General features: G+C 38.2%; 1 protein-coding gene across 1 annotated transcript in view; it reads right to left on the bottom strand.

The window, feature by feature from the left end:
• Positions 1-26,095, bottom strand: part of LOC147229342 (dynein axonemal heavy chain 5-like) — a 50,708-nt gene that overhangs the window by 13,144 nt on the left and 11,469 nt on the right. Inside the window, exons 15-68 of the mRNA XM_086154769.1 lie at positions 25,526-25,733; positions 25,300-25,413; positions 25,007-25,213; positions 24,728-24,808; positions 23,814-23,904; positions 23,441-23,586; positions 22,788-22,965; positions 22,441-22,688; positions 21,780-21,971; positions 21,447-21,540; positions 19,569-19,711; positions 19,342-19,418; positions 19,115-19,239; positions 18,793-19,028; positions 18,318-18,536; positions 18,085-18,147; positions 17,749-17,987; positions 16,978-17,125; positions 16,802-16,894; positions 16,050-16,249; positions 15,807-15,960; positions 15,394-15,557; positions 15,059-15,215; positions 14,667-14,879; positions 14,271-14,495; positions 13,704-13,876; positions 13,253-13,323; positions 12,743-12,850; positions 12,454-12,641; positions 11,777-11,971; positions 11,186-11,320; positions 10,960-11,067; positions 10,539-10,692; positions 10,304-10,450; positions 9,245-9,486; positions 8,756-8,932; positions 8,298-8,502; positions 7,994-8,136; positions 7,772-7,906; positions 7,205-7,327; positions 6,808-7,021; positions 6,400-6,623; positions 5,431-5,629; positions 5,135-5,307; positions 4,676-4,806; positions 4,371-4,524; positions 3,880-4,147; positions 3,515-3,638; positions 3,293-3,400; positions 2,695-2,809; positions 2,378-2,554; positions 1,890-2,093; positions 959-1,138; positions 327-464 (exon numbers count right to left, since the gene is read on the bottom strand). Coding sequence (XP_086010895.1) covers positions 327-464; positions 959-1,138; positions 1,890-2,093; positions 2,378-2,554; positions 2,695-2,809; positions 3,293-3,400; positions 3,515-3,638; positions 3,880-4,147; positions 4,371-4,524; positions 4,676-4,806; positions 5,135-5,307; positions 5,431-5,629; positions 6,400-6,623; positions 6,808-7,021; positions 7,205-7,327; positions 7,772-7,906; positions 7,994-8,136; positions 8,298-8,502; positions 8,756-8,932; positions 9,245-9,486; positions 10,304-10,450; positions 10,539-10,692; positions 10,960-11,067; positions 11,186-11,320; positions 11,777-11,971; positions 12,454-12,641; positions 12,743-12,850; positions 13,253-13,323; positions 13,704-13,876; positions 14,271-14,495; positions 14,667-14,879; positions 15,059-15,215; positions 15,394-15,557; positions 15,807-15,960; positions 16,050-16,249; positions 16,802-16,894; positions 16,978-17,125; positions 17,749-17,987; positions 18,085-18,147; positions 18,318-18,536; positions 18,793-19,028; positions 19,115-19,239; positions 19,342-19,418; positions 19,569-19,711; positions 21,447-21,540; positions 21,780-21,971; positions 22,441-22,688; positions 22,788-22,965; positions 23,441-23,586; positions 23,814-23,904; positions 24,728-24,808; positions 25,007-25,213; positions 25,300-25,413; positions 25,526-25,733 — 8,728 coding nt within the window. The remainder of the gene's footprint in view (positions 1-326; positions 465-958; positions 1,139-1,889; positions 2,094-2,377; positions 2,555-2,694; positions 2,810-3,292; positions 3,401-3,514; positions 3,639-3,879; positions 4,148-4,370; positions 4,525-4,675; positions 4,807-5,134; positions 5,308-5,430; positions 5,630-6,399; positions 6,624-6,807; positions 7,022-7,204; positions 7,328-7,771; positions 7,907-7,993; positions 8,137-8,297; positions 8,503-8,755; positions 8,933-9,244; positions 9,487-10,303; positions 10,451-10,538; positions 10,693-10,959; positions 11,068-11,185; positions 11,321-11,776; positions 11,972-12,453; positions 12,642-12,742; positions 12,851-13,252; positions 13,324-13,703; positions 13,877-14,270; positions 14,496-14,666; positions 14,880-15,058; positions 15,216-15,393; positions 15,558-15,806; positions 15,961-16,049; positions 16,250-16,801; positions 16,895-16,977; positions 17,126-17,748; positions 17,988-18,084; positions 18,148-18,317; positions 18,537-18,792; positions 19,029-19,114; positions 19,240-19,341; positions 19,419-19,568; positions 19,712-21,446; positions 21,541-21,779; positions 21,972-22,440; positions 22,689-22,787; positions 22,966-23,440; positions 23,587-23,813; positions 23,905-24,727; positions 24,809-25,006; positions 25,214-25,299; positions 25,414-25,525; positions 25,734-26,095) is intronic.

Genomic DNA, 26,095 nt, shown 5'->3' on the forward strand with positions numbered 1-26,095 from the left:
CAACCTACTGTATGTCAGAAACAATAATCATCTACACTGACCCAGGGAGCTTTGATTTGTTGCTTGAGCACAATCACAAATTTCTTTTGTGCTTTTAAAATAATGCTGTTTGTGGAGAAAATAACTGATTTTAAGTGCTTTTACACTGAATTCAATCATTTCTGGCTCTGACCTCTTTTGCATTTGTTAAAATGTGTCTCTTCAAGCTATTGCTTCATCAAATTCCATGTAGAATTTCATCATCTTTAGAGCAAAATTTGACACAAAGTTTTACCACAAAGTTTTACATATGTAGTTGTAATTACGCTTAAAATTATTTTCCTGACCTGTTTCTCCATCAAGGCCTTCTCATACTCCACCTGTACCACATCAAGCTCTGCCTGCTTAGCATCAAGCTCAGTCTGAGCCTTTTGAAGGTCTACATTGGCTAGAGTCAGACGACTCTGCTGCACTGCCAAATTAGCCTGTGAAAGCAACAGGGAGATTGAAAGGCAGAGGAATTAATGATTGCATTAATGCTGGGCATGTTATTATCATAAAGATTAGGACTGAACAAAATTCCAAGAGAATTGACCAGACTCACTAGACACATAATAAAACTGATTAACATCATAGAGTCTTTACTCATTTAATGAGAGTTGTAAAAAATACCACTCTTTCTCTCTGCTAGGCTTATTTTTCTTTTTCTTAGGAATGTCTTCATAAAGTAACTCTAATTAACACAAATTATGACAGGATTTCTCAACAATTCTATGAGGGTTAGATTAAAATATATCAAATGTGAGGAGGGGTTATATACAAATTCTTTGCCTTTGATTTTAAAAATCAATTTTAACATCAAAATCATTATTAACTGATTAATACATTTAGCTGTCTAAAAATTGTCAATCAAATTTACAGAATATTGTTGGTGTTATTTAATATACCAATCTATTATATTTGCAATATTTTATCTTACCTTTAAGGGTAAGACTTCCTTGTTTATGGAAAAGAATGAGGCCATGGCTTTGGTCCAGGATGCAAGCCCAGCTACATTGCCACACACCCTCTTGGCAGTTTCAATGTTATAGTCTTGCATGTCAAAATAGGGCTGTAGCAGCTCTACCATTTCCTCATTGATTGTGTCTTTAGGAAATTGCTACAAGACAAAGTTATTGAAAAAATGGGTCAGAAAAAGAAAAATATTTATGATAAAAATTAAATGAGATACATTTTGTTGCAACTCCAAGAATATGTATGATTTAACCATAAACCATAGACATAAAAACTAACTAGACCATATAACTTAAATATGAGCTGCTATAGTACAAGAGTGAAATATTGGATTATGGATGAGAGGGAGAAAAAAAGGAGACGTTAAGAGCAGAAAGAACACAAGCTAGAGATTTTACACGAGTGGTTGAGAAAGCAGATGACAGAGACAAGACATTAATGAAATTTAATACATAACTTAATTGTGAAAGATATGACTGAATGCAACAAAAGTGATTATTGACATTAACAGAAATGATAGAATTTTATAAATACAAAATTTTGTATTAATGTGCCTGAGTATATGGGTGAAAGGGGGAAAACATTTTTTTTGGTAATATTACATAAGAAATCATTGTAGTCAAAACATTATCATATGGTAATTAAGAAAATGTTTCCTTAGTTGTTTAGTGTTGATTTATATTTCATGTCACTAAGTAAATTTCATGTCATATCATACATTTGACCACTAAGTTACATTTGCATTCTTTCTGCAAAAACAGAGCCAGTGTTTCCATGTTGTCATGAGGACACTCAAATCAAATGGGAGATGTTTCCAAATGGATATATTCTCAAATCTTTACAGATTATTTGTTTTTTAGGGAAACTGCTTGATGTTAAGTTATTTAAGAGCGTACCTGCAGGCTTCCCAAGAAGTTTCCCGCTGTCATAAGCTTGAGAGACTCTTGCCATGAAGGAGTGTTGCAATTTTTCTCTGGATCTATTTTGACCGTGTTGACCCGCCTTTGGAAGAGCAGCAGCACACAGTCCATGATACGCATGATGAGGTGGGGGGGGCGGCCCAGCGTGCGCACCGTGGCAATGTCTGACGGTTTGATTGTCTGAGTGATCAAACATGAGGAAGATCATCACAAAAATGCTGATGCTTAATATCACATTACTTGCTCAAAAATAATACTGTCATTTTATAAAGCTGCAACAGAATATACTATTACTAATCATAATACTTTCTGAATACAGAGGTCTGGAATATGTGCAGGTCACAAAAATCAAAAACATACACAGTGATGAGATTTTAGCTTAAGCAGCATGTATACTCAGGGTAGTAATGAAAATTATAGGAATAGAATTTCATAACAAGCTTAAGGAGGGGTTGTTTCCAGACCTGCAGCGCAGCCTCAGCCTCCTCCAGTGCAGGCCGAGCAGATTCAAGCTTCTCTTCCGCGATGGCCTTATCAGCTGAAATACTATCTACAATGGCCTGCGCTTTGTCCTTCACTTTCTGGACTTCCACCTTCACTCGCTCTGCAGCTTGGGCTTTGACTGTCACCTCTTTGAGCACCTGTAAAACCACCAGCATGAAAAATATTGGAATGCATTCATGACAATAATCTAAACAGTACAAACAAAATAAATCCTTTTTTTTCCCAAACTCAAGCCATGATGATTTGAAATCATGATACAGTGAAGCTACAAACTTACCATATCAGCCTTGTCATTTGCAACTTGCAGCTCTTTCTCTTTCACCTCTAATTCCTTGCTGAGCGCTGCTACAGACTCAGATGCTTCCTTCAGTTTCTGGAGACCTGTGTTCATTCTGAAAACATCAGTTCATTATATTTGAGTGAGCACTGTGCAATGCAATGTTTGGCCTGGTTCTTTACGGCCTGCGCCAAGATCCGAGTTTGATTGTACTACAGGCTGGACTTGTCAGACGATCTACATGACATTTCAAATGAATTCCAACAAAGCCCATTTTTGGTGAGAAAAACACAGTATCCTTGAAACATTAAGATGAAAAATACAAATTTAATTGAAAAAAGTGAGAGGGGTGATCAATACCACCATAACTACGCTGTGTCTGTAGCTCAAGTAGCCACACTGAACTATATTAATGACAACAATAACAATGAGTTGTAGCATTCATATGAACAAACAACAAGCACCAAACAAGTACCGGTAAAGTTCATCAGTATAATATATCTGCCATTAGGCACACAGCTAACCAATCTGAATGGATTGTTTTGCAGGGCAAAGCGTGGATTTCAATACCAAAAATTCAATCTTATTTGATTATTACCTGTTAGCCAGGGTCTGGACTTCAGACCTTTTTTCTCTATAGATGCTCTTGTAGCCCTGGATGAAGGACAGATAGGACTTGGGTGTAACATGGGTGGGCCGTCTGTATCTAAATCCGAAGGAGATTACATTTTTTCAATTTCATACCAAATTTCTTTTCTTCCCATAATTAATTGCACCAGCACACCATGAAATCTGAATAAGGCTCTATGAAATACTGTACCTCTGGAAGTAGTCCACACACTTTTCTGCCACACCATCCTGGAAGGAGCCCATACACTGAACAACCTCGCTTTTCACTTGGACAGAGCAGTCAATATCATAGGCAGAAAGGAAATGCTCAGACACTGAAGATGTGAAGGATGAGAAAGAGAGAACAGTACATCCTTACCAACACCCAATAGTTGCACATACGTTTTCTTGAACTGTTACTAAAACGTCCGCATCGTGGATCAGACTGACTCCGAAAAGAGAGTCAGTAAATAATGGATTTTAGTTATTTGTTTTTGGAAAAAAATTACCATGCTCACAATTAAAATCCTGAGGGAGCAAAAGATGAATACTGCAGATTTAAGAAAGCTATTATACCTGCAACGAGTGCATCTTTTGGCCAGCGACTAAACCAGTCCATGGTGCAACCAGATATCAGTGCTGGGAATTTTAATGCTCGGTTGCGGAACTTTTCCCCAACAGGCGAGAAGCACAAAACAACATGTAGATTATGTCTGACTCTTGACATGAAGTACTCAAAGAGATTTTCATTGGTTGGCGGTCGCCTTGGAAACTCCCTCTTCATAACAGGGATGAGATCACTGAAGATGTCATCTAGTTCATCTCGAGCAAACAAGTTGGACACCTGAGGATGGATGTAAAACCACATGGATTTGTGTTGCTGAAGTCTGGAAAACTTTTATTACTTTGTTTTTTTATATTTCACATTTTGAATCTTTAAATTATTTTTTAAAGAAAAACACAACATGATGATCGCCTTTCAATACACAAAAATATTTAACCACTTAATTCAGAGATACAAAAATGCTTAAATTTCTTTTGCAATATATTTGGCACTTTCTCCTCACCTCTCCAGATGACAAGACATTGTTCAAATACTCCAGGTAGGACTCATCTTTGATTTCATTGTCAGTGAAAATGAAACTTATGCCTCTCCCTTGCTGTCCTGCTGTCCTGTACAGTCCTTTCAGGTCATCCATCAGGTTGGCTATGTTATAAGAGCTAGAAAAGTAGAATGAATGAATAAATAAAAATGACAAACAGATTAAAAAAAAAAAAAAGCTATGTGTGAGTGTGTGTGCTCCAAGACACCCATAATCCTCCACAACCCATTGCACAGAAAATTGCCCGATACTACCAGTGTGAGAATTACCGTGTCAGTGTGATCTGGAAAATTTTGTATCCAGCAATGAATGAAGCAAGTCTGGTCAGGCTCTGTTTGCCTGATCCCCCGACACCAACCAGCAAGGCATTACCCCCAGGTGTACGTATTATCCTCGATACCTAAACATAAATACAGAGCTTGTTTGCATGTGAAAGTTTATGTGTAGCAAAGAAAGAAAAAAGTGTGTTCAAAGTGTTTGTCATCTGTACAGTGTGGAAACGTTTTTCCCTGCGCAATTAAATGCTTACTTTGCTGTCCACAGTGCATTTGGGTTCGCAAATGCAACCAAGTAATGGATTAAAACTGTCTGAAGCACATCTGAGTGCTTTAAGTGGAAAATATACGATATTTAATAAAGGTCTGAATTCCCACAAATTGAAAAATGACCCCACACTTCTGAGGTAGCTATGATATTCTATGAATTCTAGATGAGTATCGCTAAATCACCTTGACAAGGTGTATCATTGCATCCTGAAAGAAGACCATGTCCATGCCAGTACCCCTGATACTCTCGTTGTAATGGCTAAGGAACATATTCAGACGGCCTTTCAAAATGTCGAAAGATTCGATGGGCTCATATACTTTGGGCAAATCGAAGTCAGAATCTTCTGGCTCCTCTCCTGTGAAAAGAGCATATTCTAATAAAAGACTGACTAAAATATTGAGACTAAATGACACTACAGTTGACCATAAACAGTGTTCCTATCTTTCACTGATTCTTCTGACTATTGACTGAACATTACCTGTAGCCTCAGGAGCATCTCGAAGAAAATCAACAAAGTATCTGTCCACTCCATAGTCAACTATCTTCTTGTGCTCCACACCCAGCATCTCCTCCACCACTTTTGCCAATGACTGGTCAAACCACTCTACCTCCTCAGGCAAAGTAAATCTGTCAGCTATTACACGTTTACACTCATGCTTCCACAGGGCGAGCAGTACCTGAAGAAAGACATTTAAAGTTATTGCTGCCGTTAAAGCAGTTTGTGTAGCTCCTAACTGAACCTGGCCACATTGTCAATATTTGGTTTCAGGTCTTGGGATACCAGTCAATGGAAGGCACTAAATAATTATAGATGATGAGAACATTTTATAATTTTTAAGTTCCTAGATATGTTATCAACAGGAAGAGTGCCAAAAGGTGCAAAGTGACAGATGATTTTGGTACATACAGTCAATGCATGAGGCCACAGGCACGGTTTTTACAGATTGAAAAAAATTAAGTTACAGCACTTAATATTAAACTTTGTACATTATGTTTGAAAGCAGAAAAGAAAAAAAAAATGAAAAGAACACATTCAAATCAAATAATCAACTTCACTTGAGTATATATGCTTAAGTGGGGACATCAATCCCTCTGAAACCTCAATCCTTTGAATAGTATTGGAGCACTTCAGTGTCTTTATGTACTGATGCATACGTCGATAAAAATACTCCAGTAACACTACTGCAAAGTGTACATTTATTAACGCAGCTTGTTCTAAGAAGTAAAACAATCCAGTTATTCAATACAATATGAAAAAAAAAGTATATATATTTCAAAATCTAGTGTCTGGGAAATACATTTGCATTAGCTGATTCAATCATTCATTGTTGATACTGCTTAACCAGGACGAAGAGTTGGATCTGAAGCCAGTCCCAGCGAGAGGCGAGATTTAACCTGAGCTGGTTGTCTGAAACATTACAATCTGCTTGTATGTTTATTTCCTCACCTCAGTGGAGTTGACCACTTCAGCACTGGTATTGAGCATGCCTTGCCAGACCCTCGAGAGATCTCTGAGGTTAAAGATGTAGTGGAAGTTGGCAGGAGTTGGAAGCATCTTAACCTTGGTCATCTGCCAGAGACGAAGGGTCACAGACACCAGACAGGGTATTGTTTTTCGCACCTCATTGGAAAAACCACGACGTGTGCAGAAGTGCCCTTCACCTATCACACCTGAATGTAGACATAATTGTTAATTTAAAACAAGTTCTAGTCAACAAGCTCCAATATTTAAGTCATATATAAGTATGATATCATGATAATCCTTTTGGTGATTAGTAGAGATTCTTAAGATAAATACAACAGTGTATTACAACCGGTTATAGATTCTATGTTTTTTCACAGTGCTTTTACTGACCAAATATCCTTTCTATGGAGGCATTGGAGGGTAGGGTGCAGTTAAAAATAGAGAACTGTCTTTTCAGTCTCTGAGGAATGTCATTGCGTCCTCCACCTGGATGGATCATAGCGGCCAGGAACTGAACATCAACAATGTTGGTGAACTCTCCAGGTTTTTCCAGATTAAAGAACCCATTCTGCTCCATCAGCTGACGGACAATCTCATTTGTCACCTGCCAATTGGGAAATATTGAAAGGATTTTTTATTTTTAACCAGATCAAAGTGGTGTGTAAAATCAAAAATATAAATTGTTTTATAGAAAACAGAAGAGAATTGTTATATGACAGAATAATAAACTAAAATGACAACATGTAATTCTTTTTTTGTTTTCATCAGCTTAACATTGATCCCAAACCTGGTCTCCCCACTCATTAATGACAGGCATGTTTATATCATCGATGAAAATTGTCATTTTTTTCCCAGCAAGGGGCCCATAGGTGGCTCCCATCCTCTTGTCCACATAGCTCTCCACTGTTCTCTAAAATCAAAACAATGTATGCAGAGATAAAATGTGACTGCGCATGGAGTGAGGATGAAAACAACATGAATTATAGCAGACAAAAAGAGAATGACCAGATCTACTGATGTACTACTACAGCATAATAATGCGTGACAGCCTTATCAGTGTAGAGAACAGTCATATGAAAGATGGAGATAAATGTCCCTCTTTGGCTTTATCTGTCTGAACAATCAGTGATCGATATATATCAATGTCTGTTAAGTATCGATATTATTATTTTTTTTTTAGTCTAACCTGAAGAGCCCAACCAATATTAATATTTGGTGCATATATTGGAGTATCTAAAGCAACGTCTCTCTCTGTCACACACACATGCACATTTTATACACACAAGTTAAAGCACATGCGAAACGTCAATACCTTTCAACCTCTAAACCTAAATGAAATAAACAAAAGTATTACCTGGAACATGAGTGGTGTTGTCGCAGAGGAGAAATTGAGACTCTTGCCCATGTGGGTCTCCCGACTATACTTGGACATGTAGCCTTTGATCATAACAGTCTTGGCAGTTCCTTGCTCTCCAATCAGCAAAACTGCCTAAAGGAGCATGCATTTTTATAAAAGTTGTTGTAAATTGAAAAGAAGACAAATACAAAGTAAACATGAATTGAAAGCAAACATTACCTTGCCCTGCTTGGCGATGGTCTGAATTAGGAAGTCTGTTCTAACATTGTCCACATTGGGAACCAAGATGGAGTTGTACTCTGGAGCTACATCTGATGGATAATGGAACTCTTCCACTCTTGTGCTCCAATGAGCCCACTGACCTGGTAGAACATAGTACAGGCATAAATACTAATGTATAGAAAAGCACAAAATGAACTTCATATTCCTGTGAAAAATGAAAAATAATATCAGAGAACTCTGTCATCCCATTAAGTTTCATTTTGACTGCATTTATAGTATTTAAGAACATATTCATGCTTACCCTCTGTTGTGACGTAGTAATCAAATATGGTGTCCTCGCTGTCAAGGGGAGTGTCTGGCAAATTTAGATGGATATTGCTGTTCTGTCTCAGCCAAATCTCCATCTTTCTCCTGTTATCCAGTTCAAGTACAGCGCCAGTGCTCCACATGAGAGCAAAAACATAAAGCCGTTCTAAGTGCTCTCCAGGTAAGTCACTACACTGTTCCTGTGGAGTCAAAGTGTAATAGTCAAAATATGATAAAAAGAGCCACGCCGAGGAGAAAGCAGTACAAAAGTAAAGAAAAAAATCATGGTATTTGGATCCGATCTTGATTGTTATTATAAAAAAGTAGCGTCATTACAGTCATGACAAAAACAAGAAGAAAAGAATTTCAAAAATATGTATTTGGGAGGAGTCTAGGCTAAAAATTCACACTTTTTAGAAGTTTTCCCAGTCAGAAAGATGCAGAGATTCTTACTTTTGGTGGTATGAGTCCCTGTAGCATGTTGATGCACTGCATGATGACAAAGGCCTCCAGCAGATCCATTTTAAACTCAAGTGACTGGACACTGAAGCGGTAAAGCTCGGAGAATGAAGAGGAGAAGAGTTTCCTCAACACCTCAGCCTCCTGTGGGGAGCGTTTCTTCAACCAGCCCTGAAACCATTGATTTAGTACAACATGAGCATAAATACAGCTGAGTCATTTATAGCTGATATCCAAAGTGATTTGAAGTACCATGCTGCAGTACAACCTGATCATAGGAGTCACTAGGTCTATTTATAAACAATTAAGAATTCAATCTTGATTTTTTTCAGGAGTTTTGGGGGGAATTTGCACAGAGTATGTATTTTCAGATATTTAGCTCAGAACTAATGAAAAAAAATATTTTAAAAACCAGCACAAGCACCACAATTTTTAAGGTCTGTTTGATGAAAAAAAAATCTGATTTTCATCAAATTTATTCACCTCCAGTATGGGGCTCCAGTTCAGCACGGAGGAACTCATAAACACCATTCCATTACGTGAGACAGTCGCTGGGGAAGCATTGTCAATGTTATGTGGCTCAAAAACCACCTTACAGTTGGGGGCCATGGGTATTCGGTCTCCATTTGCCAGAGTAAGGGTTCTGTTGTCATCTAAAACTGAGTTGAGGTTCTCAATCCAAATGGCATCGACTGGTCCATCAAGAACTATCCAGATATGCTCTCCTGAAAGACAGATCCTTGTGTATGTTATATTAAAATAATAATATCCTTGCTATTATGTATTTGCACAGCATACTGTATTTTCCAAAGGGTTGTACTACCATGTAAGTCATTTCACTCAGAAGCAATTTGGTTGAGTCTGAATCATCTACATTTCTCCAACAATAACTTCTATGACCAGACCAATAACTAAATGACCAGACATTTCAAATGTTTAGGTCATGGCTTCAAGAAATTGAGGTACGCCAGATTTGTGAATTAAATGGAACTGTTGTTGGAAATGGCATAAATCACCTACTTTTTCATTTGCTGAGAAAAACTAACTTCAAAATGAGAAAAGACAGGAATAATGTCACGACTATTCGGGTCCCCTGGCCAGCTGAACAGCAATCTGGAACGTTGCTATACAAAGCCGAGTTGAAGACAACATAAGCTTCTTCTTCTAACGCGTCTTTGTTTAGCGGCGTTCCAGATTGCTGTTCAGCTGGACCGGGGACCCGAGAAGTCGTGACAAATAATATAAAAGATATTAAATAACATACAGTTACAAATGTATGGGCTTGATTTTAGCTTTGTAAATATGATAATTTATTTGCATTTTCAAAATATTTCTCAAAATGTATTTTATTTGTTGTTTTGTGCAGCAGTCCAACATCTGTGCTCTGAAATTCACAGACACAGTAAACAACATTTAAAGCAAGATAACCCATGTCGAATTGATAGTAGCTAACACAAATAATTCTAAAAAAACATGTCCTGTAACTTCCATGGAAATCTTATCAATTGTACATCCAGATAGGATATAATGCTCATTCCTGACCTTTCTTTGCCCTCAGTGTTTTTCTCCAGAGTGTAGAGAAGATGCCATCAGTCCAGTCATTTGTAGCCACATCAAGTCGTCCAAACATCTGAGGTGACGTGATGGCTTTTGGATTCATGCGCATTTCTCTGTGAGCTTGACCACACTCTGGGAAGGTATTGATACTAGTTTCACAATGTCGACAAAGGCAAATCAATTGAAATACAGAAATGAACAATCTCTTAACAAGTATTACCGGTCATGGCTTTTATCAGTGTATGTATACAGGTGGTCTTTCCAGCCCCACTGGGCCCCAGGGTCATCATTCCGTGTCGGACCCTCTGAGTCTCAAACAGCTGGATGAGCTTCAGCTTCCAGGAAGGATGGCTAATCAAATCTGCCCGGTCCACCTTAGAAAGAAAAGTAATAGATATAGAGCTACAATGTGTTGCCATGAGGTCAAAGTACTACAGCACAAGTTGACGATTTTTGACTGATGAAGCATCCAGAGTCACATACAAGATTAAATGCATTCAAGCTGATACCTGACTGAGAGGATGCTAGTACAGTGCTAGCAGAAGTACCTCTTCACTTGATATAGTATCTTTCTCATCCCTCTATGATGTTGTATTTTTCTGCAATTTTGGTATCTCTTCTGCAAAAGGCATCCATCTCACCTGTTTGTCAATGGCAATCTCCAGTTCCGGGTAGCCTGCTTTGTCAAGCATGATGCCTGGGAAAAGGTCTTCAATCAAGCTGAGGAAGAGTGGTTCATCCTCGTCAATCTAAAAACACATGTTGAGGAATGTTCATTTGATTGCCATTACGAATCTGGGGCTCGCTGTACAAAACATTGTGCATAGTCATGATGGTGTGCATGAGCAGGATATTCATGAGACTGACCAGTTTGGAGAGGTTCATATCCCGGAGGACCCTCATGACAATGGTGGACTCGGTGTCACTGGGATTGGCTCTTTTGGCTGCTCCCAGGGTTCGCAGCACTGATAAGATGTTTCGGAGGCCAAAGTCATAGTGAACCTGCATATTCACACTTGCCGTAAGATTCACTTTAGTAAAGATGTACTGGTATGGATGAGTTATCAGAGATTGTGTATAACTAATGTTTTATCACTATTTACACACTATTTTTTATATCAAATCGAAAGGGGGGCTTTAATTATCTATACTACAAGTTATCCTTTGAATTCCACTTACAAGGCATTTTCCCCCAATGTGGGTTTTTCACTTCAATATAAAGATTTGTAATTAAATAATTGACAGATTGTCAAATAAGTTTTCTAATAAGTGTCACCTTAAAAAGAAATTTAAAATAAAGGTTTGATGACGAAAAGCTTGGTTTTATCATTTTATAATGACTATTTCATCCTTCTGATAATAAAGAATTGAAATGTCAAAAGTGCATGTCTTTGAATGTAAATCTAGAAGTGATGGCATATTCGACAATGTCAGATTTTAGATTTTGTCCACTCTTACCTGTTTGGAGAGCTGCTCCTCGCATAACTTGTAGAGAGTGAAGAATTTGCGGGCCAGCTCAATGTTATCTATGAACCCGCAGCTGGCAAGTTTTACCCTGATAATTATTTGACGGTCAGGAACCATCATGGCCACAGTGCGAAAGTTAATCTTCAGGTTCTCGGGAAGTTCCTGGCGCCCTGCGTAACCTGGGTTCTGTGAATCCAGGAGGAAAAACAGCTTTTTTTCAATAAAATAATTTGCGTGAGGGTACAAGATGAATACAAAATGGAGGTATGCATACACATACATATCTATATATATATGTATGTATATAATTTATGGTGCACGCATGGGTAATCGTCTGTTTACAATTTATATGAATGCAAAGAAAAGCATTTGCACATAGTTTGCACAGTGCACAGTTTTATCAACTGTTAACTGTGCTTCAGTGTTGTTCTGCAATTTCACATATGCACTTTTGAAGTTGTTTTAACTTTAACAAGTTGAAATTGTTTTTGTGTGAATGAAAATAATTACGTGGAACTTCCACACATGTATTATCACGTGTGAAACTGATCACAGGGCTTACGCTAATAGAAATGATCAATTATTGAGACAATTTCTGACTCTTAAAAGGACAAACCCCTCTATGACTTGAAACTAATTAGACTCCAAAGTACAATTGTCAGACAGACCATAGTTATAAAAAGGCCAAATTCTGGATTCATGTCCACACTGTCTCCGTCAGTAAAGACGAAGTTTTTGCGGCGTTCTTTCTTGCATGTGAGCACAATGGCAATCTGCTGGGCCGCCACTGACAGGACAGGTAGGTCGATGCGGTTGAACTCATCAAAGCAACCCCACGAACCAGACTGAGCCAAACCTAGTAATAACACACATGCAATTTTGTAATTATTTGGGTGTGAATTAATGTATTCCTCTTTAGCTAGTTTGAATGATCATCTTTTAGTCCACGTCAAATACCTTTAAATATTCTTCCCAGGCCCCTGAAGTCCATCTGATCAGAACAGTTGAAGACCACAACATACTTTCCCAGACAGCGACCCATGTCCTTTGTAGTTTCCGTCTTGCCTGAAAACAAATGTCAGAAGTTTCTTAGAAGATTTCTTAGACTGACTGAACCCCCAAATTCCCTGAGCAAGTACATCAGTTGATGATGATGAGAGATGAGATGACTGTCTATATCTAATTACAATTACCTCCGTTCCTGTGGTTTCAAAAAATAAATGATCAAGATAGCCCTGTAAGACAATTTACTATCAGAAAGTTATTTGACTCTCCCAACTTAGATGATATTCTATTAGAAAAAAATAAGACTGACATCAGTTTGGTTAAAGTTTAATAATAGTACTGGCCAGTGTGTATGCTGGGTGTATGAGCTTATAAAGTAACAGTTAATGAATATATTGTTGATTTCATATTTGTATTGGTGCTTCACTGGTGTATGGGGCAATTATTTTCTTATTGCCTTACCTGTTCCTGCAGGACCTGCAGGGGCTCCACCCATACTCATGTTGAGCGCCTGGGCAAGGGTGATGTAGCATCTGCAATGTGAATATTTGCAGACGCAAACAAAATGTGAATTTAAGAGCCTTGGTATGAATAATTTATTTTCTGACGACTTAGTTTTTTTTACTTCCTTTTGACCCTCAGATTCCATTTATTAAAGCATCAGCAATAGAGTTAATGCAATTACCGACCCTGACGGTGGGATGGGTTCTATCTTTGAATACATGTTGAATACATTTTCCTTCCATTATATAACTAGTAATGTCATTGATGAAAAATACTAATAGATTTATTGTAATTTTTGTGTTTTTAAAATCATATATATACACCTTGATGGAACTGCAGCCTCAGTTCTATTAGGTTTCTGTTAGTCTCATTCATAGATACTATTGGGAAACTGTATGTATGTCCCTACCTGTCTGTCAATGGCGTGATGACAAGCCTCTCAGTGCAGCCCAAAAATTCATTCTGGTAGACAAAACCCACGTCTGTGATGCTGATTATCATCTTGTCTGAGTCTTCATTGAAGTAAAAACGGCACTGCCTCAACCACTCAAAGTCATTGGGGGTTTTGACATGCAGTCGACACTGACGAAAAGGACGGAGAGACCAGATGAAACATGGAAAATGAGGAGGGAAAGGAAGAAATGAGATGTGAAAAAGGGTACATTAGGGCATTCAATGACATAAATGAGAATAAACAGTGGGAATGGGGCAAAGTACTGAAAAAAAAGGAAGCAGTAAGAAATTGTAATGAGTAGACTAAACTAAAGGTTGAACAAGGGAGAACAAGATGGGGATAAGAGCAAATCTTATGGGAAAATTGTCACAGAGGTAAAAGAGTACAGCAGACTATGGGCAGATACTCCAAGCCAGGAGTGTTGGAAATTTAAAAGCTGGTGAACATATCATGTACATCTGTAACCAGACTGGCAACAAATTTATTTTCAGTCTCCACTGAAACATACAATATAAAACTCACCAAGTCATCAAATATGTCCCTCTGGTGAACATGAATGGTGATGAGAGTCTCATACTTGGTTCTCTCCACAGCGCTCAGGTCTTGTGTGGTCATATCTATGAGTGTGTTGAGCAGTTCGAGGAAATGCTGGTTGGTTTTGGCCATAATACGACGATCATATCGTGCATTGGTCAGGGCCTCCTCAGAGTCCCGAGTCCATATCATCTGTATACCTAGTAGGCCCACCTAAATCGACAAGGATTTCACTGTCACACTGACTGCACTCCAGAAACATGCAGTAGTCAATTGGAAGCCTCTAACCTTAAAAAATGACTAGGATGACTAATTCACGCAGCAATGTGATTACTTGATATGACTATGGCCTTACTTGTTTAATGGACATAGAAACATTATTACCTGAGCGGGAAAAGAGTTGAGGAAGTCGATCAGCTGGAAACCAGAATCCTGTATTGTCTGGACAGCCTGACGGATGACCATGTGCAAGGAACGTTGTGATTCTTTAAGCAGCGCATTGAGCCACACCTCTACGTTCCCTTCTGCTGTGACAGGACGCTCCAGTTCCACAGTTTCCCCCTCCCGGGATGAGATGGCCAGGATTCGATCATATATCTGTGGAAGGGTTTCACTAATAAAAACTGATTTTTTTTTTCCACAGGAAAAGATATGACAAGTAACCACTTTAATATTTGTTAAGATACAACCACTAAAGTTATGTACCACTTAGTTCAATACTGAAAAACCCTTGACCGGATATGACTGTTACGTCGAAGATACAAATAAATCATTACCTTTTCATGAAAGCGGACACATTTGATGTTATCAAAGACATTGAGAAGATGGGCCTGGATCGTGTGTGAGTCAGAAGCCTGTCCCAGGATCTCCAGCAGGGCTGGGTCAGAGACGAAAAAGAAACGGGGAAACAGAAGGCGCTTCTTTTCAAGATACCTGTGCAAGAGCATAATGATATTTTAACATGCAATATTCATTTGAAAAAGAAGCCCCAGGTAAACAAGAACACTTGTGAAACCAAGACAGAGAAATGGATTTTTGTTTTTAAGAGAAACAGTTTCAGATGCTGTCTAATTTCAAAACTTGGAATTGTCTGAGTTTAGTTGTTACTTGCCCTGTGAGAGATTTTTGGCAGATCTCCAGCTGTTCTAGAAGGTGAGGAAGCAGCTGTCCCATTATCTCATCTCCAACACATGACTGTATGACGTTGGGCATCTCATGGGCTCGCATCATGATCTTCACCCACGACTTGTCAATGTTTGAGAAACGCTTTGCTTCCTTAAGGTAATGTTGTAATTTTAACAATTTTAGTGGGTAGAAGATTGAAAATGACTGTTTTGAGTGCTTCAATAACTGGTGGCAAATGAACCGGCTCAGTTGACACCTTCACGTAAATGTAATATAGTCGTTCACTTTACGTTAATAGTTGATGTTTACATGATTGACTGGCTAGGTTCAATTACAGGATCTATATACACGATGCCACTTAGCCTATTTATCAATGCAATAAAATTCAATTTAATCTACCTTTGGCAGCTGTTTAGCAATGTCTCCACCAACAAACACAGCCTCCAGGTAGATCCAGAGATTCTGGACAGTCATCCAGTTTTCTATAATATCAGTGGTATTCGAAAGATTCAGGACCCATTTCTGGATCTGGGCTTTAAATGGAGTGTTGTACCTGCAAAATAAGTTAGAGTCTATCAGCATGTATATCCGAGCAGGGAAATGGTCCAATTCTGATAATAATCAAAATATACACCGGCATACCTATTGCTCATAAGGGATCCCAAAATCATCAGACTGTCCTCCATGTTGGTGATAATCTCTGATGTGCTGTCACCTCTCAGCAACAGTTCCCCTCGAGTCTTAAAGTTTGCAAATGTGAAAGTCTTGTTGTCCCATTCCGCAATCACCTGTTTTAACTTCTGCTCAATATCCCTCTCTTTTACTGCACTGATGCAAATATCCTATATTGGAAACAACAACAAATTGTCAAAGCAGTCAAAGGGAAAATAACATGTTCATTTTTAAAATAAAATTTGCATTTCAACTATGTTATATGCTATGTTATATAACTATGTTGTTATGCATTCAATATAAAATACTTATTTTATCTTTTCAGCCGTAAATGAAGTGTTATCATCAATAACATCACCAAAAACCTATTTTCTTGTCATCCTGTACACATAATGAAAAAGGCACAATAAACCTGCAAGAAGTTATTATTGTTAATTTTTACAACTATTTTTATTTTTGAAAGCCGATTTAGTAGAAAGAAAGAAAGAAAGAAAGAAAGAAAGAAAGAAAGAAAGAAAGAAAGAAAGAAAGAAAGAAAGAAAGAAAGAAAGAAAGAAAGAAAGAAAGAAAGAAAGAAAGAAAAGTATGTCAGTGTTGAGAAAGAATCATTTATGAACATAATCTAAAACAAAATCAAGAACCAGAACTTTTCTTCTTTCATTGTACTCCATGCAGTGAAATTCCTTCGGCACACTTGGTTAGACCCCGTCATCTATTCTTACTTCAATCTCTTCTTTATTCTTGAGAAGAGGAGCCTCCATAATATTGCGAAGCTTAAAGGTTTCAGTCTCCACCTCAAAGGCATGTCCAGTAACCTGCTCAGAGAATCAGATAAGATTTATTTGTTAAACAAGGGCTTTATCCAGTTGCTTCCTTTCAGGCAGCTTGTTTCACCCACCTCAGTAATTCTCTTCCAGTGGCGCGTCATCATAGCCTTGTTGGTCATGAGCTCCAACAGGGGACAGCACTCGCTGAATTCCTCGATTGTTTTCTTCAGGTCCAGGAAGGCTTGCCATTCTTTTAGAGCGCGGGGCAACTTGCGACATCTTTGGAGTAGAGACGAACGTGAGAGTAAAGAGGTTTATTTCACAGGCCAATAAAAAGGCTAAAAAAAGGATACACCTTTTCAGCATGATCATTGTTGTGTTAGTCCTTTGCAATACTTCTGAATATAGAAGTGGCAGAAAAAGTAGAGGCGTTGAACTCCTACAAAAGCAGCAACTTTCAGGACGGTTCTGACTAGATGGAGAAAACAAACTGGGGGAAACTACAGAGTGTAAACTCCAACTGAAAACCTGTAAATTGTACTCCTTTCAAGGCAGTATAGATCACTATAAAATCATATATTTGATATTAAGGGATAGACAATGTTTTGAGAGAAAATCTCCTTTTTGCCAGCCTTCTTACAGGAAGACAAGAAAGTAACCCCCTCTTTCTTCTCTGTGATTCAGTAAAGAGTCAGAGGCCTAACCCTTTATCAACTTTACCCTGCCATTGTTTACTGGGTGAAGGTCAACTGCATAACACAGAAGAGCTGCGTAATCCTAATTAAAGATTCCCACTGATCCCTTTTCTGTGGCATTTTAGCTCATCTCATCACAACATAGGTTATGATGATTAAAACTTTCAGTTTAATACACTTTGGATTGTGGTATATAAATGTTTTCACCTTGTTTGAAAGTCCAGTAGCTCATTATTGATCCTCTCAATGTGGATGTCAGCCCAGAGAATATCAATGTAACCACTGACTGTTTCTATAACATTGTTATAAAGACCATACAATTTCTGCAATAGAGCCAGCTGTTTCCTTATTTCCAATAACTGAGGATGCTGGGTAACAGGAAGTCCAAACAGCTTCTCTCCATCAGTGTAAGTGATATACTTTCTGAATAGGTTATCAAATCGGTTCTAGAGAGAAACAAAACAAAATTAAATGAAAAGAAAATGTGACCCTTATCAATCAAGTAACAGGCCAACTTAGAGTTAAGATCAGTTTCAGTCGTACTTGGAACATGATGAGTCTATCACTGGCATCCTGAGGAGCTAAACCAACAACCATTGGACCATCCTTAAGGAGACAGGAAAAAGCACATTCATTTCAGAAAGAGAGCGGTGTCTGGCTGAAACCTATAAGTTTGATTGAAGTGAAACGCTTTGAAGTACTGAACAATAACAAAACAGAAGATAATATAGTTTTGAACAGTGATGCATTTTGTGAGCTTGTTTTGTAACTTTCACCTTCCCATAGTCTTTGTAAAACAGTTGACATTCTTCCTGGAAATCTGCAATGTTGCTGACAAGTTCTCCTCGGAAGTTGGGCTGCAGAGCAACCAGCTCATTCTGTACCTCGGTGCTCCTGGACAGCAGCTTCTCCCAGGTGTAACGCAATGTATCCACCTTGTCTGCCTCTTCTTTTGCGACTGAGAGCTCATATTTATGCAGCATGGCATAAGACTCCTGTGAGTAGATCATGATGCAGACAATAATTCTATTTCAGTATCTGTAATAATTTGTTCAATACTAAAAATGTCATAATAGAAAATAATATAACAGCCAAGAAATAATTACCTCTTCCTATTTTGTATTAATAAAACTGATAAATATTATAAAAATATCGAGAAGCTATGTTTTCATAGTCATTTTACCTTTATTTAAATACAATTTAAACATACTTGGTCAGGCACTATGTGTAAAAGGAATAACTGTGCTTTACCTCTATTGGGACAATTTGAAAATCAATCGATATCTGGTTCTCCCTGATCTCCTTCAGAGCTGCCATGGCAACACGTATGTCATCCAGGTCTTTGATCTGACGGTTCAGTTTTTTCCCTAATTCATCAGTAAAGGCAAAGATCTGCTCCATCTCAAAACGATACTTCTTGTTACAGTTGAGTCCAAAATCCATCATCCAGTCCTTCGTTTCAGCAGTGAGGGACATCTTCAGTTCAGCTGACCAAAAAAAAACAAAACATTAGGAATCTAGGAATGTGACTCAATCTCAGCTGTTGTGTAAGATGACTAAAAATTAATCTAACCTGTGAACAGGGCTAAAGCTCCTACAGTGATGAACTCTGGCGCTGAATTTATTTCAAGCTGCAGATCTCGGTAGTAGAGAATCTGGCTCTCAAAGTCTGACAGCAACAGATTGCCCTGGATGAATCTGGAACATTCACAAGTCCCATAGTAAAGTGGACCATCTTAAGTGACTGAAAATAGGGCTTTAATGGGAAAATATTCATATTAGTAATTTAAAATATCCTACCTCTGCATTGTGTGGTCACGGTCCTTTCTCCAAATATGATGATAACAACTGAAACGGTCTAGAGCATGCATCACCTCCTGCACAATAATTTACAATAGGCATGACAAAAATACATTAAAATAATTTGGGGTGATGCAGTGTAGTAGCAGTGCAAATCATTTAAAAAGTGGGCAGGTGCGTTATTCCTTAAATGCACAATACAAATTGTGTTTAGAACACAGGCATACCTTCTTGGTAGAGCTGATAGAGGTGCTGAGGACAGACACCAGTTTGACAATCTCCTTGTTCTCTGAAATACTCTTGTAGTAATTTCTGGCTTGGAATGGAATGACTTGAGTCAAGTGTGCAGAGATGTCAGAAACGCTTCCATCTAGAAGTGGGAAAGTTTAATACAGTTTTAAATATGTTTGTCAAGAATGTCAATGTTTTGAATACTTTCAAAATGTATTTGAATACTTAAAATCATTTAGTTCATGTAGAGTGTTTAAAGATGTTCAGGCACGTGTATATGTTTATATCCAACAAAGCAATCACTTTCTCAGTAAATTTAACATAGAACTTGACATGGATACATACATGTTAGACAAGGCCCAGAAATATTCAGGCAGTGACACAATCTTCATGATTTGGCCTCTGCAGCCACCACATTGGCTTTAAAACAAAAAAACTACAATGGAATTGAAGTGCAGACCCTTAAGCCCTTAAGGTTTAATATAAGGGGTTGAATAAAAATTATTAAACTTGTAGGAATTTTAACTATTTTCATACAAACGCTCCTCATTTCAGGGGCTCAAAAATAATTGGACAAAAAAACATAACCCAAAGTAAAATGTTAATTTTCAATATTTTGTTGAGGCTGATTAATGGTTTGCACCTTGTGGTGAATCCGTTGTATTTACTCTCATAAGAGCTACTCTTCCTGGAGTGTTCTTCACTTGAGTGGATGTTATAAAGGGATTTTTCGTCACCGTGGAAAGGATTCTGCAATCATCCACCACTGTTGTCTTCTGTGGACATTAAGGCCTTCTTGAGTTCCCAAGCTCACCAGAGCACTCTTTCTTTTCTCAGAAAGTACCAAACTCCTAACAGCAACAGCTTCCAAATGCCACACCTGGAATCAACTCCAGACCGTTTAACTGCTTAATTGAAGACAGGTTACGGGCAGGGTACTGCCTTGTTGTTTTTTTCGCAGTCTTCTGAGTCAATTGGCCAATTACTTTTGGTACCTTGAAAAAAAAGCATGTATTAGAATTCCTAAAGCATGTAATTCCTAAACCCTTGCTCCAATTTGGATGTGAATACTCTCAAATTACAGCTGAGTCTGCACTTTAAGCCAATTTATTATATAATTGTGTCACAGTCTGCTCTCCCTCTCCCCTGCTCTGTTGCTCAGCCACACCCCTCATCAGCTTCACTGCTTTCACCTGCTGTTGCCACCTGCTCACCATCTCCAATCAAGCCAGCTTATACGCAGCCTCACTCCACTCACTTTTTGCCAGATTGTCTTCACTCTCATGCCTGACTCTCCAGCGTTTATTTCCGGATTGCTTCCCTGGTATCGACCCAACTCCGACCTCTGCTTCTCGTCTCAGCCCCGACCTACTGTGTCAGCTTCACCCCGTCAGCTCCTCACTGCTGGTACCGTCAGCCGAGCCAACTGCAGTGAGTTCAACGCGCCCTCCAACACACTTGTTGAGAACTGTGGACAATTATCTGCTCACGAGCCTCACTGTGAATCCTGTTGGTCTTGTGGTACCATTCCTGCCTGCCACATGGGACAACTGGGTTTGAATCCAGCCATACCCACTAACGCATCAACAGCAGGGAGAGCAGACTGTGACAAATTGTATCCTGATTATGTTTTTGTAAACAGCTAAAATAACAAAGCTTGTGTCACTGTCCAAATATTTCTGGGCCTAACTGTACAAGGATTCCTTATATACAGTCAGTATATGATTTCAATTTTTTTGAACAGAGTAATGGAATGAGTAAGATAACTTGGTGAATTAGAAAAAAGGCTCATTGTGTGATGTAAATGTAGAGAAATTAGTAAAAATAGGTTGGGTCATCAGTAAAAAGGTAGGTAGTATTTTGTTCTCTGGTACCAGCGGGGGACCGGTGAGTTGTTGCTCCCTCCTCAGATTCACTCTCAGAACTATCGGGTTTCAGAGTTGCCATCCGTCTCTCAATCATTTTCCTCTGAAAAGCAAAGATGACCAACAAGGGAAAGCAAGGGATGTAAGAAGTCATGAAGGGATTGCTGGAGAAAAAAATTTAAAAATCAAAGATTCAAAGACCTGTGGAACAAAAAGTATTTCTTGTCTTTTTTCCAGAATTTGCACCAAGGGGGCACATGCTTCACTGGGTCCACTAGACTAGGATCTAACATCTGATCACAAGGTCATGACAACCTTTGCCAATATATACATCAAACCTACCTTTGAGATCCGTTCTTTGCTCCATTGCCCGACACCTTTGCTGACACTGACCATACACTCTACAGCCCCATTCAGAGCCTGTTGGACATCCTCCACAGCAGGAATAATGGTAATGTTTGGGATAGAGAGGGTCACATTGACTCTGAAGATTGCCTGCTGACCACCACTCTTCCCACAGCTGGATTGGTCACTCTCCACTATAGAAGGGAATAAGATAAAGTCTTCAATTCAATATGGCATGCTTCATAGAGGACAATTTTATAAGTTGGATAAATCATGCAAAAAAAAAATCACCATCACCAGCCAAAATTGAGCGGAGATAAGAGAACAAATATGTAACAACCTATTAATATATATTAAATATTATCCAACTTTCATTTCATGATGTGAATTTTTAAACCAAAACATTTGATGCACATTTTTTATGAACTACACCAAGACATGGATTATATCTAGAAGCAATTGATAATCAACTTAAAAAGAGTCAAAATTAGGAGGGAAACATTTTGTAAAAACTGAATAAAATAAATTACATGTCTGTGTGAAGAAATCAACGAGATATTCATAGATAATGCACTAAAAGTAAAATAGAACAATACATGTGAATTACTATCACTAGAAAACTAGAAATCTTAAAGAGGGACAAAGTGATGATACCAACCATACCCAGGAAATGGCTGAGAGAGGAGGCCTGGATGCGCTTGCGTAACATCTCCAGGGAGTTACGTGTCATTCGGAGTAGAGCATCTACATTGCGGTGGTTGAAATAAGATAACAGTTCCTGGGCTTCCTCTTCCATCACCTCCATTAGGTCCCTTTTCTTCTTCTTCCTCACCAAGGGTGAGGATGGACTTACACTTGAAGGAGGAAGCAAAGTGTTTCTAGAGAAGAGACGGTCCCCTGAGCGGCCTTCATCATCACCTGAGGCAGACGGGGAGACAAACTGCAGTAACACCTTATTTCTAGATTTGCAAATATCATTACTTTATATAACATTAACCTTCAGACCTTCGTTTTCAGTGTGCTCTATTATTTTGCTCTCAGTGCAGTTTCCTTCATCCACCTTCTCAACATCTTCTCTCTGACTGTGGCCAAACTCCATCAGCATGTTGATCAGTTCATTAGCAGCTTCCTCCACTAGTGAGCTCTTAGTGTGGAGCATCTGAGCTTGTTTTATGCATAAATCCTGTGTACAGACACACACACACACACACACACATTACACATGAAAGGCATAGGGAATTTCAAGGCATTCACTTGAAAAAAGAAGCAACAGTAGCTGATCAGAGTTCATATATTCACATGACATCAGAATTGGATAATGTTTCTTTTGAATTTAAATGTAAAAGCTTTGCACTTTCATATAACAATAAAAATTGCACAAGTATGTACTTGTTGATTTAATTGGATGTAAAGTATAAACCAAAAACAACAATCTGTATGTTTTGATCAAATAACATTTTTCATTGGGATGATTAACATTTCTTATAAATCTACGATTGAGTCCCTCAATAAAGACTCAAAGCAAACACATCAAGTGTAAAGGATATTTAGATTTTTCATAAAATCTAGTGCCTGCACCTAAATGTTGAACATATGGGCATATTTGAACCCATACAAACCAATTAACTTCGGCTGAGAGTGACAGGCTGTGTATTTACCCTGGTTGTTTGAAATAATGTTTCACAGGTGACTGGCTCATCCTCTGGGAGAACACACAGCGGGGAGCCACTCATGTCATGCAGCACTGCATCTATCCTAAACTCAACCAGGTCATTCACGCGGTCAATTAACAGCTCCAGGTCCGCTGGGGGAGGAGGCAAGACGAAGAGAAAGAGAGAAAGGGAGTGAAAGAGAAAGAGAGAGAGAGTTCATTATGTTCATTGTGATATAGACAGAGGTACACTATAGCGAGAATTATGTGAGAATTATTTAGGAGAATGAAACTTTATGCCTCTATTCCATCCTCCTTTCTTTGTTCCATCTTCCTTTCTTTAGAAAATATCTTGCAATCTCACAGGGCTTCTAGCTTACCCAAGGCCTTGTCGATGCGTCTGAGGTATTTGTCTATGTTCAGTGATGTCCAGTTGAGAGAGGTCAAACCCGGCTGTATGGCCTCGTCCACCTGTCGGTTCAATCACAGTTAGTGATGCACACTGTGCAGCGCTGTGAGGCGCAAGCCTCAATATTGTGGTAAACAACAGCTTTTCTGTCAAGTAGTCATTAACCATTGCATTTTTCTTGATTAAAGATAATTAGAAAATAATAGTTGAAGCATCTGAAGCATCATTTTATTTATTAATTGGTTAATACACAATCAATATGTAGGTAGAAATAATATTGTGTCACAAAAAGGTATTTAAGTAGGGCTTGAATACCTTTTTGTGATCTTATAAACGTGAAACACCACCCTATTAGTTAGAGCTGAAAAAAACCTCTTGGATGCAAGATGAAATGCTGTAAGAATGATCGCAATGATAAGATTCAGCACTTTCTAGTAGAAATTGGATGACTAAGAATCTTCACAGACATATTTCTAATATTAAATAAAATGACACCTGTCTGTGGTAGCAATGTATCATGCCCACATAGAGTGTTAATGGGCCCATGATCATCAAGCATCAGTAAAATATATCCTCGGAAAGACTTGTTCGTTGACCTTATACAGATGTTCAGTTCAACATAATAATGTAGTTATAATGTACAACTTTCCTGTATGCTATGTTATTAATGAAAATTATACCAAAGAATCCTCTGTACAGCCATAAATAATAATATGTAATAGATACCAAAAATAATATGTAATAGATACCAAAAAGTCTATCTTGAATTTAATTGCCTATTAAAATCAGATTTTGGTTGGTTGATTAACATAAAATTTCACATTAGAATGTCTATATTTTAAATGCATTTTCATCAACATACAGGCTATTTCAAACACATCTTACCTTGGCCACATGTGGTATGAACAGCTGCTGAAAAGCAGCCTGGATTTTAGAACGAACTCTGGTGTTCTCACTCAACATGAACTGGAAGAGAATAATATCACTGCAATTTGCATTGGTTTGATTTACCTTCTTGCATCAAATATTTTAACAATATCTGCATTGGAACTTTTAATACACCGAAGAGAACAGATACACTCTTTCACTTCTAAAAGCTTACATGATAAAATTTCGTCCCTTGCGCTGTCTATTGTCATATTGTTAACTGTATGAAAAATCCACCTGCAGTTTGTCGTTGTTCTTTTTAAGAGTCTCCTCTCTCTGCTGCAGGAGCGCAGCAAAGGGAGGGATCTCAAGACTCATCCTTGACATGCAGTTCGACTCCCGAATTTGAGTGAGGATCTCTGGATCAAAGTTCACAAACAACTCCCCGGTCTCCTGAGATCTGATCAACAACGAGGCATGTAGGCCTGCCCTGGCATCCTCCACCTGCATCAGAGGGTTGCACACTTTACAAAATGCTACCAGGATGACAATGAGAATGAAAGGTATGCAAATAAGAAACAATGCTTTACCTTTGTCATCCAGCTGCGATGTTGAATCATTTCAAATTCTAACAGGACTCTTGCTACCTTGTTGTAATTCCTAATTATCGTCTTGGCCTCAGGTGTGGAGAGAACCCCCATATGCTACTCAGAAAAAGGAAAAAATAATATGAATCTCTTATTTTATTTAAAACACACTAGAACTAAGGACAAAATCTTGTTACTTCATCACACAGAGGCATATGTTAAACATTACCTGCTGAAAAAGCTCCATGGGACGCTGGATCCTGCTGTACAGATGACGAGCCCACATAATCCGACCTGATACTGGGGACATGTTCCGGCCAAGCGGAGGATCGAGGTTCTGCTTTATGTAAATACGGAAAATCATGTCGATGTCCCGGCCATACTTCTGTAGAATCCGCTGGTATTTCTCATCAATGCCAAGGTTAGGGATTCCCAGCCTGTTTTGTTTTTTAAAAGTGAGATATTAAAGCAGTTCTAATTTGTCAGGATCTGAAAATAATCAATGTATTAAAAAACAATGACATTTATAAGATTAAACTACTGTCAAAGCTTTTAAAGCCTTCATTTTAAGTCAAGATGATAATGGTAATGGGAAAATGAGTAATCACTTTCAATATCTCAGCTTTTTAGACAATTATCAGATGAATATCAATTATATCTTCGTCTAAATTAATGTTTTAGTAAGATGTTCCTGTGAGTCATGTCATTAAATATAACCTTTAATGACAAGAAAATGAAAGAAATTATTTTAAATAACGGATTCTGAATGAAGTAACAACAGTACATCAACTGATAATAT

Source organism: Fistularia commersonii, chromosome 11, assembly GCF_037954325.1.
Source record: "Fistularia commersonii isolate RoL2024-O1a breed Wild chromosome 11, RoL_Fcom_v1.0, whole genome shotgun sequence".
Lineage (NCBI taxonomy): Eukaryota > Metazoa > Chordata > Actinopteri > Syngnathiformes > Fistulariidae > Fistularia > Fistularia commersonii.